General features: G+C 45.9%; 1 protein-coding gene across 1 annotated transcript in view; it reads right to left on the bottom strand.

Annotated features, from left to right (window-relative positions):
* Positions 1-11,078, bottom strand: part of LOC127572601 (neuromedin-K receptor-like) — a 54,908-nt gene extending 43,830 nt beyond the window's left edge. Inside the window, exon 1 of the mRNA XM_052020037.1 lies at positions 10,645-11,078. Within this exon, the coding sequence (XP_051875997.1) occupies positions 10,645-11,078 (434 nt within the window). The remainder of the gene's footprint in view (positions 1-10,644) is intronic.
* Between the last annotated feature and the right edge of the window lie 1,219 nt (positions 11,079-12,297).

The raw sequence follows: 12,297 nt of genomic DNA, 5'->3' as shown, positions 1-12,297 counted from the left end.
AGCAACAAATGTCATAAGTGGGTAAGTGAATGAACTTTCTTCAAAGTCAATAGTGAGTGTTATCATTTTATATCTTACCAAAAAATCCAGGGCAATATCAAGGCAGGTGCTCTATGAAATGGCATAGACATGTCAGAGTACACTGTGCCTCAGTGGAGAAATACAGCAAGGGATTAATAGGGACATTTGTTACTTTACTATGTGTAGTTGGAGAGGGAAGTTGCAGTTTCCAAATTCACAGCAATGATATGCAGCTCTATGTTTGGCAAAGTGTTTAGGATACGATTTAAGGCTTGTACCTTGACAGTTCTAAAACACCAATTAAGTGGAAGCTGTTTCACAGCCAAAGTCATTTATGCTAAAGAACATTGTAACTTGATCCATTTCCTTCTCTGCTACTCTCAGTTAATAAAGCTGTATCATTTGTTAAAGTAATTGTTCTCTTTTATTGCAACATTGCTTCCTGTTTGGGAATTTCTTCCCAAGACTCTTGCACAGATGCCACACATTTTATATTCATTCACCAGATTCAAAATAAATAATGCAACCATTATAGCTGTGAGATTTACTTTGCTGCATAAAATTTAAAAGTTGTTATATTAACTAACTGACACTTGTTTTATTCATCTGATCATAAACCGAGATCTTTTCCATCAACTCATTAATCGGAAGTTGTTATGGCAAATTTCCATTTGAATATAGGTATGTTGACTGTCAGTGTCAGTACAAACTCCGTCAACCTTCTACTGTTTCATTACGGTGGCATTATTCGTCAGGGAAAATGTCACGGCAGTGCTCAGAGAGGACATACTGGAGGGCTTGTCTACTGAGGCAATATGGGTGGAACTGAGGAATAAGAAAGGGATGAACACGTTAATGGGACTATATTATAGACCTCCTATAGTCAGTGAGATTTAGAGCAGCAAATTTGTAGAGAGATAGCAGGCAGTTGCAAGAAAAATAAGGTTGTGATAGTAGGTCATCTTAACTTTCCACATATTGACTGGGACTCCCATACTGCAAAGGGATTGGATGGATAGAGTTTGCCAAATGTGTTCAGGAAAGTTTCCTCAATCAATATGTAGAGGTCCCAACTAGAGAGAGAGCGATACTGGATCTCCTCCTAGGGAACAAGACAGGGCAGGTGACAGAAGTGTGTGTAGGGGAACACTTTGGATCTAGTGATCATAATTCCACTTGTTTCAAGATAATTATGGAGAAGGATAGGACTGGTCCTTGGGTTGGGATTCTAAATTGGAGCAGGCGGGGATTGGGATAGGCTGTCTTCCAGCAAAGAGACGCTTGGTAAGTGGGAGGCCTTCAAGAGTGAAATATTGAGAGCACAGAATCTGTATGTTCCTGTTAGAATAAAAGGCAAGGTTAACAGGTTTAGGGAATCTTGGTTATCAAGGGATATTGAGTCCCTAGTAAAAGAAAAGAAGGAGGTGGACATCAGGTATAGGCAGTTAGGATCAAATGAGGTGCTTGAGTACAAGAAATGCAAGAGAACACTTAAGAGAGAAATCAGGAGGGCAAAAAGAGGACATAAGGTTGCTCTGGCAGACAGGGTGAAAGAGAATCCCAAGGGTTTCTATAGCTATATTAAGCGCAAAAGGGTGGCAAGGGACAAAATTGGTCCACTTGAAGGTCATTGTGGTCATCTATGCATGGAGCTGAAAGAGATGGGGGGGATCTTAAATGAATTTTTTGCATCTGTATTTACTCTAGCGACAGACACAGAGACTATAGAACTGAAGCAAAAGAGTAGTGAAGTCATGGGCCATATCCAGATTATGGAAGAAGAGGTGTTGGCTGTCTAGAGGCGAATGAAGGTGGATAAATACTCAGGGCCAGGCAAGGTGTCACCTTGGACCTTGTGGGAGGCTAGTGCAGAAATTGCAGGGGTCCTGACAGAGATATTTAAAATATACTTAGCCACGGGTGAGGTGCCAGAGGACTGGAGGACAGCTAATGTTGTTCTGTTGTTCAAGAAAGGCTCTGAGAATAAGCTGGGAAATTATAGGTTGGTGAGCCTGACATTAGTCATAGATAAATTATTAGAAGGCATTCTGAGGGATAGCATATACAAGTATTTGGGTAGGTAGGACCTGATTAGGGATAGTCAATGTGGCTTTGTGCATGGCAGGTCATGTCTAACCAATCTAATAGAGTTCTTCGAGGAGTTACCAAGAAGGTCAATGAGGGAAAGGTAGTGGATGTTATCTACATGGACTTTACCAAGGCCTTTGACAAAGTCCCACATGGGAGGCTGATCCAGAAGGATAAGTTGCTTGGCATTCAGGATGAAGTAGCCAATTGGATTCAACACTGGCTTAGCAGGAGAAGCCAGAGAGTTGTAGGTAGTACATGGTTGTCTCTCTGACTGGAGGCCTGTGACTAGTGGCTTGCCACAGGGATTGGTGCTGAGTCCCGTTGTTGTTTATCATCTCTATTAATGATTTAGATGATAGTGTGGTAGACTGGATCAGCAAATTTATGGATGATACCAAGATAGATTGGGGCTGTAGTGTACTGCAAGGAAGGCTATCAAAGCTTGCAGTGTGATCTTGACCAGCTAGGAAATTGGGCTGAAAAATGGCAGATGTAATTTATTGCAGACAAATGTGAGATGTTGCACTTTGGGAGGACAAACCACAGTAAGACTTATACAGTGAATGGTAGGGCTCTGAGGTGTGCGGTAGGTTGTAAAGAGATCTTTTGGCACTTTGGCCTTCATAAATCAGGGCATTGAGTACAGGAGTTGAGATGTTATGTTGAAATTGTACAAGACGTTGGTGAGGCTGAATTTGGAGTACTGTGTGCAGTTCTAGTCACCTACTCACAGGAAAGATGTCAGTAAGCTTGAAAGAATGCAGAGAAAATTTACAAGGACATTGCTGGGACTTGAGGACCTGAGTTATAGGGAAAAGGTGAATTGGCTAGGACTTTATTCCCTGGAGTGCAGGAGAATGAGGGGAGATCTTACAGAGGTATACAAAATTATGAGGGGTAAAGATAGGGTGAATGCATATAGGCTTTTTCCCCTCAGGTTGGGTGATACTAGAACTGGAGGACATAGGTTTAGGGTGAAAGGTGAAATAAGGGGGATCTCAGGGGGAACTTCTTCACTCAGATAGTGGTGCGAGTGTGGAACGAGGTGCCAGCAGAAGTAGCAGATGCAGGTTCAATTTTAACTTTTAAGAGAGGTTTGGATAGGTACGTGGATGGGAGGGGTTTGGAGGGATATGGTCTGGGTGCAGGTAGATGGGACTAGGCAGAAGATCAGGCTGGCATGGACTAGATGGGCCGAAGGGCCTGTTTCTGTGCTGAGTGCTCTATGACTCTATGTTTTGTTTACTCTAAATAATATTACTGACTATTCTTCAGACTAACTTTGTACCTTTATAGTCCTGCTTATACTGGACATTCTAGGGAATTCTGTGCATGATATTCTATAGGCAGGAGACAAAGTCAGATTATTGTTGTTACTGCAAGTTTATGTTGCATAATTTAACAGCCTAACCAGCCAAGCTGGTAGTTATACACAAAGAGCAGGATATTTTGAGGCATGTGGAAGGACAAATTATTTGAAACCAGAACTAATCATGTAAAGAACATAATTACGACTCTCCTATCCATGTTTACTGATATTATCTCAGTAGCTGCAGACCATCCCATCAAGACTATGCCTCTAATAGTGAGAGAAATTCCTTGGAACACAGGGAGGGAACTGCTGGATTCTGCTCCAACACTCCATAATATCACCATAGTGATAAGAGTCACAGAGCAAAGAGCACCTTTGCCCCACTGTGTCCATGCCACCCATCTATACATGCTAGTTTCCTACATTTGGCCTGACGTGTTCATTGCAACTCTCCAGTTGTAATGACTCTGTGACGTCATGTGCTATGCCAGTTTATGACTGAACCGGAGAGTTGTAATGCAAGGTTATCGACCTCTAAAGTTTTTTTCACTCCACAGAGGCTACTTGACATGCTGAGTATTTCCATCATTTTCTGTTTTTATTTCAGATAAGGTCATCACCCAGTTTCTGGAAACTTCTCCAGATCACCTTCCCTTTGCGCTTCCATCCCCACTTCCAAACAATACATTTTAGTTGCCCATTCCGCTCTCTCTCCCTGCTCCCTGCCCTGGTCTAGTCTCTCTCATGCAGGGTGCATTTCCAAGCTTACAAATCATCCAGGGATGTACAAATCATTTTCAGCACACTGATTCCACATACTCAGGGCAACCCCGTCAAATGCACTCCCTCACTTTTTCCACTGTCATAGGGTCTTACAGACAGTGGAGAGTTACGGCCAGTGTGTAAGTGGCCCAAGGTAAGAGTGGAGCTTTAAGGCTTTGGCTCAAGAGGCTTCGGTGAGCAGAAGCTGAGGAAGAGCTTGCTCCCAGAGAGGCAAGGCCAGTAAGTTCCTTTAATTTAATTAACTTAGGAGTTGGTAGTGATGGCAGCAGCTAGGGCGGTCGTGTGCTCCGTATGCAGTATGTGGGAAGTCAGGGACAACACACTTGTCCCTGATGACTACATCTGTAAAAGGTGCATTCAGCTGCAGCTCCTGACAAACCAAGTTAGGGAACTGGAGCTGGGGCTGGATGAGCTCCGGATCATACGTGAGGCAGAGGCAGAAATAGACACGAGTTTCAGGGAGATAGTCACCAATAAAAGTCAGGAGGCAGGTAGCTGAGTGACCCTTAGGAAAGGAAAGGGGTATAGACAGAAAGAGCAGAGCACCCCTGTGGCCGTTCCCATCAACAATAAGTATACCATTTTGGATACTGCTGGCGGGGACGACCTACTAGGGACAAGTTGCAGTGGTCACGTCTCTGGCACTGAGACGGGACCCTCGGCTCAGAAAGGAAGGAGGGAAAAGAGGAGAGCAGTAGTGATAGGGGATTCGATAGTTAGGGGGACAGACAGGAGGTTCTGTGGAAAAGATCGAGAATCCCGGATGGTCTGTTGCCTCCCTGGTGCCAGGATCCGCGATATCTCAGATCAAGTTCTCAATATGCTCAGGAGGGAGGGTGAGCAGCCAGATGTCGTGGTCCACATAGGGACCAATGATGTGGATAGGAAAGAGGAGGAGGTCCTGTAAAGAGAGTTTAGAGAATTAGGTGAAAAGTTGGAGGACAGGACCTCCAAGGTTGCAATCTCAGGATTGCTACCCATGCCACGAGCTAATGAGGCTAGAAATAGGAGGATCATGCAGCTAAATACGTGGCTAAGGAATTGGTGCAGGAGAGAGGGCTTCATGTTTCTAGACATTTGGGCTTTGTTCCAGGGAAGGTGGGACCTGTTCCGATAGGATGGTTTGCACCTGAACTGGAGGGGGACTAACATACTTGTGGGTAGGTTTGCTAGTGCTGCTCCGGGGGGTTTAAACTAGATTTGCAGGGGGAGGGGAACCAGAGTGTTAGAGCAGATAGTGAGATGGAGGAGTAAAAAGGTCATGCGAGGACTGCAGGTATCGACAGAACTCAAAAGTTTGTACGTGATAGAAATGTTCTCAGGTGTATCTATTTCAATGCAAGAAGTATTGTAGGTAGGCAGATGAGTTTAGGGCGTGGATTGGCACGTGGGATTATGACATTATTGCTATTCGTGAGACTTGGATGCAGGAAGGGCAGGACTGACAGCTTAATGTTCCAGGGTTCCGTTGTTTCAAACGTGATAGAGGGGGAGGGATGAAAGGGGGAGGAGTGGCATTACTGGTCAGGGAAAATATCACAGCTGTGTGTAGACAGGACAGCCTGGAGGACTCGTCTACTGAGGCCATATGGGTGGAGCTGAGAAATAGGAAAGGTGTGGCCACACTAATAGGGTTGTATTATAGACCACCCAACAGTCAGAGGGAATTGGAGGAACAAATCTGTAGTGAGATAGCAGACCGATGTAAGAAACAGAAAGTTGTAATAGTAGGGGATTTTAAGTTTCCACATATTGACTGGGACTCCCACACTGTGAAGGGGCTGGATGGCTTGGAATTTGTCAAATGTGTTCAGGAAAGTTTTCTAAATCAATATATAGAGGTACCAACGAGAGAGAATGCAATACTTGATCTTCTATTAGGGAACCAGACAGGTCAGGTGACAGAAGTATGTGTAGGTGAGCATTCTGGGTCCAGTGACCATAATGTCATTAGTTTCAAGTTAATTATGGTTAAGGACAGGTCTGGTCCTCCGGTTGAGGTTCTAAATTGGAGAAAGGCCAATTTTGTGGTAATGAGGAAGGATCTAGGAAGAGTGGATTGGAATGAGTTGTTTTCTGGCAAGGATGTGCTCAGTAAGTGGAAGGCCTTCAAAGGCAAAATTTTGAGAATACAGAGTTTGCAATGTTCCTGCCAGGATTAAAGGCAAAGTCAACAATCATAGGGAACCTTGGTTTTCAAGGGATATTGGTGATCTGGTTAAGAAAAAGAGAGAGGTGTATAGCAGGTATAGGCAACTAGGAACAAATGAGGTACTTGAAGAGTTTAGAAAATGTAAGAAAATACTAAAAAAGGAAATCAGGAAGGCAAAAAGAAGACATGAGGTTGCTTTGGCAGATAATATGAAGGTAAACCCACAGGGTTTCTACAAGTATATGAAGAGTAAAAGGATAGTAAGGGACAAAATTGGTCCTCTAGAAGATCACAGTGGTTGTCTATGTGTGGAGCCTCAGAAGGTGGGGGAGATCTTAAACAGTTTTTTTTACATCAGTATTTACTCAGGAAACTGGCATAGTGGATATGGAAGGAAGGGAAACAGGCAATAGTGTCATGGAACATATAGAGATTAAAGAGGAGGAGGTGCTTGCTGCTTTACAGCAAATAAAGGTAGATAAATCCCTTGGGCCTGATAAGATATTTCCTCGGACATTGAGAGAGACTAGTGTAGAAATTGCAGGGGCCTTGGCAGATATATTTAAAATGTCCTTAGCCACGGGTGCAGTGGTGGAGGACTGGAGGGTAGCTCATGTAGTCCTGTTGTTTAAAAAAGGATCTAAAAGTAAACCAGGTAATTACAGGGCAGTGAGCCTGACATCAGTGGTGTGTAAATTACTGGAAGGTGTTCTGAGAGATTGGATACACAAGTATTTGGATAGCTAAGGGCTGATTAGGGATAGTCAACATGGCTTTGTGCGTGGTAGATCGTGTTTAACGAACCTTGTAGAGTTTTTCAAGGAGGTTACCAAGAAAGTAGATGAAGGAAAGGCTGTAGTTGTTGTCTACACAGACTTTAGTAAGGCCTTTGACAAGGTCCCACATCGGAGGTTAATTCAGAATGTTCAGACACTAGGTCTCCATGGAAAGTCTGTAAACTGGATTCGAAATTGGCTGTGTGGGAGAAGACAGAGAGTGCTAGTGGATGATTGTTTCTCAGACTGGAGGCCTGTGACTGGTGGTGTGCATCAGGGATCTGTGCTGGGGCCATTGTTGTTTGTTGTCTATATCAATGATCTAGATGATAATGTGGTAAATTGGATCAGCAAGTTTGCTGATGATACTAAGATTGGAGGTGTAGTGGACAGCGAGGAAGGCTTTCAAAGCTTGCAGAGGGATCTGAACCAACTGGAAGAATGGGCCAGAAAATGGCAGATGGAATTTAATGCAGACAAGTGTGAAGTGTTGCATTTTAGAAGGACAAATCAAGGTAGGACATACACAGTAAATGGTAGGGCACTGAGGAGTGCGGAGGAACAAAGGGATCTGGGAGTTCAGATACGTAATTCCCTGAAAGTGGCGTCGCAGGTAGACAGGGTTGTAGAGAAGGCTTTTGGCATCCTGGCATTCCTAAATCAAAGTATTGAGTACAGGAGTTGGGATGTTATGGTGAGGTTGTATAAGACATTGGTGAGGCCAAATTTGGAGTATTGTGTGCAGTTCTGGTCACCTAACTATAGGAAGGATATCTGTAAGATTGAAAGAGTGCAGAGGAGATTTACTAGAATGTTGCCGGGTCTTCAGGAGTTGAGTTACAGGGAAAGACTGAACAGGTTAGGACTTTATTCCTTGGAGCGCAGAAGAATGAGGGGAGATTTGATAGAGGTTTACAAAATTATCAGGGGTATAGACAGAGTTAATGCGAGTAGGCTCTTTCCACTTAGATTAGGAGAGATAAGTAGGAGAGGGCATGGCTTTAGGGTGAAAGGTGAAAGGTTTAGGGGGAACATCTTCATTCAAAGAGTGGTGAAAGTGTGGAACAGGCTGCCATCTGATGTAGTAAATGCAGGCTCACTCTTGAGTTTTAAGAATAAATTGGATAGATACATGGACGGGAGAGGTCTGGAGGGTTATGGACTGGGTGCAGGTAAATGGGACTAGCGGAATACCATTTCAGCACAGACTAGAAGGGCCAAATGGCCTGATTCCTGTGCTGTAGTGTTCTACGGTTCCACAGTGGCCAGAATTGAAACCAGGTCGCTGGCGCTGTAAAGCGTTACATTAACCATTACACTACCGTGGCTACCCATTGTATACAACTGTATTTTATACAGTTCTGGTTGCCACACTGCAGGAAGGATGTGATTGCACTGGAGAGATGTTGCCTGCACTGGGTCTCTATTCTTCTAAGCCTTGCATATTGAAGTGCCTGTCTAAATGTCTCTTAAATGTAGTGACTATATCTGATTCTCCCCCTTCCTCTTGCAGTGAGTTCTGGATATCAATCATTCTCTGTGCAAAAAACATTCCCCTCAGATCCCCTTTAAAACTCCTTCCTCTTCCCTTAAACCTATGGCCACTTGTTTTTATACCTACTAGGGGGAAAAGATTCCATTGATGCTATCCATGACTCTTATAATTTTATATGCCCCTATCAGGTCACCCCCTCACCCTCTGACATTCCAGTGAAAACATACCCAGCCTTTTCCCATAACTAAAATCCTCCAATGCAGGCAAAATCTTGGTGAATCTCCCCTGCACTCTCTCCAGTGCAATCACATCCTTCCTGTAGTGTAGCAACCAGAACTGTATAAAATACAACTGTATACAATGGGCAGGCATGGTAGTGTAGTAGTTAATGTAACACTTTACAGCGCCAGTGACCGGGGTTCAATTCTGGCCACTGTCTGTGAGGAGTTTGTATGTTCTCCCCGTGTCTGCGTGGGTTTCCTCCAGGTGCTCCGGTTTCCTCCCATATTCCAAAGACCTACAGGTTAGGAAGTTGTGGGCATGCTACGTTGGCGATGGAAGTGTGGTGACACTTGCAGGCTGCCCCCAGAACACTCTACACAAAAGATACATTTCACTGTGTGTTTCGATGTACATGTGACTAATAAAGAAATTTTATATCTTACTCCAAGCGTGGTCATACCAGTGTTTTGTATAGTTTCAAGATAACATCCCAACTTTTATATTCTACGCCTCCATGCAAGCATGCCATATGCCTTCTTCACCACCCTATCGACCTGTGTTACTACTTTCAGGGAACTAAGGCCATGGACTTACAGATCTGTTCATCAACATTCCTTAATGCCCTGCCATTTATTGTGTATGTCCGACCCCTAATCGACATTTCACGAAATGCATCACCTCGCACTTGTCGGTATAACATTTTACCAGCCAACACTTTCCCTGTGAATTATTCTCTCTCGCGTGCCCATGAACTGCGCCCTGACTCGTGTACCCACCTACACAGGGGAGTACTTGCGACCTCCACGCAGACAGCGCCGGAGATCAGAACTAACGTGGGGTCACTGGAGCGGAGGCAGGGCAGCAGCTCCACCCCAACCTCTCCCACTCAGCATCACGTACAATTACCAATTTGCTGGCCTACTGTAACATTCACCACAAATTTCCGCAAGATCCGGACCATCCAAGCGCACTGAAGGTTACCCACGGTGTTGTAGATCGGACAATGTGTCGGGGTGATGTTTTGAAAACTCAGTTGTTGAGATGACCGAGTTCAACAAGATTCTCAGCTACCCAACTGCTGGCCCGGTGCGCGTCCGCCAGTGTCGCCTTCTGCTCAGGGATTTGGGTAATGTGCAGGAGAAGTGGATTAAAAGGTCTTGTTTGGAAACCTTTATCGAATGCCCTCTTAAAAAAGCCCCTTTCATGTCTGCATCAGTGGCCCTTTATGGCCACATGTTCCTTGTTCTAATCCTGAGCCTTTGAGTGACAATCTTCACCTTGTGCCTCTTTGTTACAAATGCAAACACCAGTTGAACCATCCATTAAATCCTTATACACTCTTCATTCCGATTTCCCCCACTTTAAAGTGCACATTTTAATCCTTTGAAGCGATGATTTTAAAGTTCCGGACGACTACAGGACCATCTGAGATCCTTCATCAACTGCCCGGGAGTACTGGAGTTACAACTTGCAGTGCTATTTTGGCCAAGTATAAACCCAAAGAAAATCCAATTTCGCAAGAGCAAATGCTTTGAGGACGATTTTGTTCTCCCCCCCCCCAACCCCCCCCCCCCCCCCCCCCCCGCCTCCCCTCCACCATCCGACCTACCCCCTTTGGAAGGACTGGCGGGTCGGTACTTTACCCCAGCCACTCGCGCCGTATGGACCTACATGAGGGGATCTGAACTGAACCCTGAGCAATAACCCCGAGGTCTGGCATAGAGAGGCTACTTTAGATCTCCGTGTACACGAAGGGGTGCCAGACCCTAGCAGCGTTGGCTGGCGGTGTTACCTGTCCACAGCAATAGCTGTCATGGAGTAGATGCTGGCGAACACGGCGGCGATGGGGAAGAAGTTGTGGAAGCGGCAGTAAGTCTCTCCGAAATACCAGTCGTTGTGAACGGCGTAAATGAAATTGACCAAGGTGTTGAAGGCGGCCACCGAGGCGTCCGAGAAGGCGAGGTTGACCAGAAAATAGTTGGTCACTGTCCGCATCCTCTTGTGAGCCAGGATGATCCAGATGACGACGAGGTTGCCGAAGACGGCCACTACCACCACCGAGCCGTAGGTGATGGACCAGAGCGCGATCTGCCAGAAGGGCTGTACGAACTGGTTGGTGTAGTTCCCATAGGTGGAGTTCCCCGGGGAAAGTCGCTTCTGGGTGTAGCCGCTGTCCTGGCTGCCGTTCCCCCAGACCCCGGTGAAGTTCGGTGTCAGTGCGGCCATCCTCGCTGCACCGAACGCCCACTGATCTTCGCTGGTGCCAAGGGAGCGGAACGGGCTTCGCCCCCTGCCGCAAAGAGTTTAGCAGCCAGACTCCAGCGGACAGGCAGCTCCCGCTTCTTTTAATCTCTGTGGGGAGGGTTGGGTAATACGTCGTTTGATGTAATCAAACAGCCAGGGAGGGGATAGGCTGCGATCAGCCTCAGCACAGCCCCGACCGGTACTGGGCAGGCGGCCAGTGCACACCCAGACCCGAAAAAGCCGGGAGAGAGGAGAGGAAAAGGCAGCTTTGTTGTCCTCAACCTGTTGCGCCGATTGAAAGGATTGAGTACAATCCCAGCAAGAAAGAATTGTTAGTAAATACAGGCTCATCGCCTCCTTGGGAAGTTCCAAAGAATATCACAAACAGCCCGTGGACCTGGCCGAGAGGCACGGCATCCCCCCCCCCCCCCCCCCCCCCCAAGTTCTTCACTCTGCGAGGGCTCACGCCGCACTTTTCCCATCCACAAGGTAAGTTTTTAAACAACTTACTCGGTGACTGCCTAATTTGGATGAACTCCTGCGGTATCTCCGGGGCTTGAGACAAGATTCCAGGTTCATCTGAGCAAATGGGGCTGGTGAACGAATGGTGACCTCGACATCGCACTTCAATCAACATTCAGTTTCGCCTTTCGCACTGGAACGTCGCAACCAGTCTAACCACCCGGCCCCTTTAACCTGCTCCGCCACACGTGCCCGACCAGGACTGGTTGTCCACCTACCTGTCTTTGCCCGCCGCCCCGCTGTCAATCTCAGTCCTGATGACTCCAATTTTCACAGATACGGAGAGAACGCAGCGATCTCATTCTCTTTTGCTTAAAAAGTACTTTCTCTGAGTCCTGAACAGCCCCATTATAAGATTGTTGTACAACGATACATCGGATTCAGGTTGGCTGCCACGGAAGCAATCCCATTGGTCCCATTCTTTGATTCTATTTACCATTAACCCACACTAAGGTAATCCACATTAGTCAATTAACCAGCGCACACATCTGTAGGATGTAGGAGGAAACCGGATACCTGGAGGAAACCCACTTGGTCTCAGAGAGAAGGTACAAACTCCACATGGACAGCACCCGAGGTGAGGATGGGAGGGAGTGGCGGGAGCACAGACTGCCCCTGTTCTGAATTCCCTGCCCCAAAACAACCTAGGTAAAGAAACATGGAGCATTATTGGAAAAGC

The sequence above is a fragment of the Pristis pectinata genome, chromosome 7, assembly GCF_009764475.1.
Source record: "Pristis pectinata isolate sPriPec2 chromosome 7, sPriPec2.1.pri, whole genome shotgun sequence".
NCBI classification, from domain to species: domain Eukaryota; kingdom Metazoa; phylum Chordata; class Chondrichthyes; order Rhinopristiformes; family Pristidae; genus Pristis; species Pristis pectinata.
Note: the sequence above shows the minus strand (reverse complement) of the source record. Positions and strands in the feature narration are given on the sequence as shown.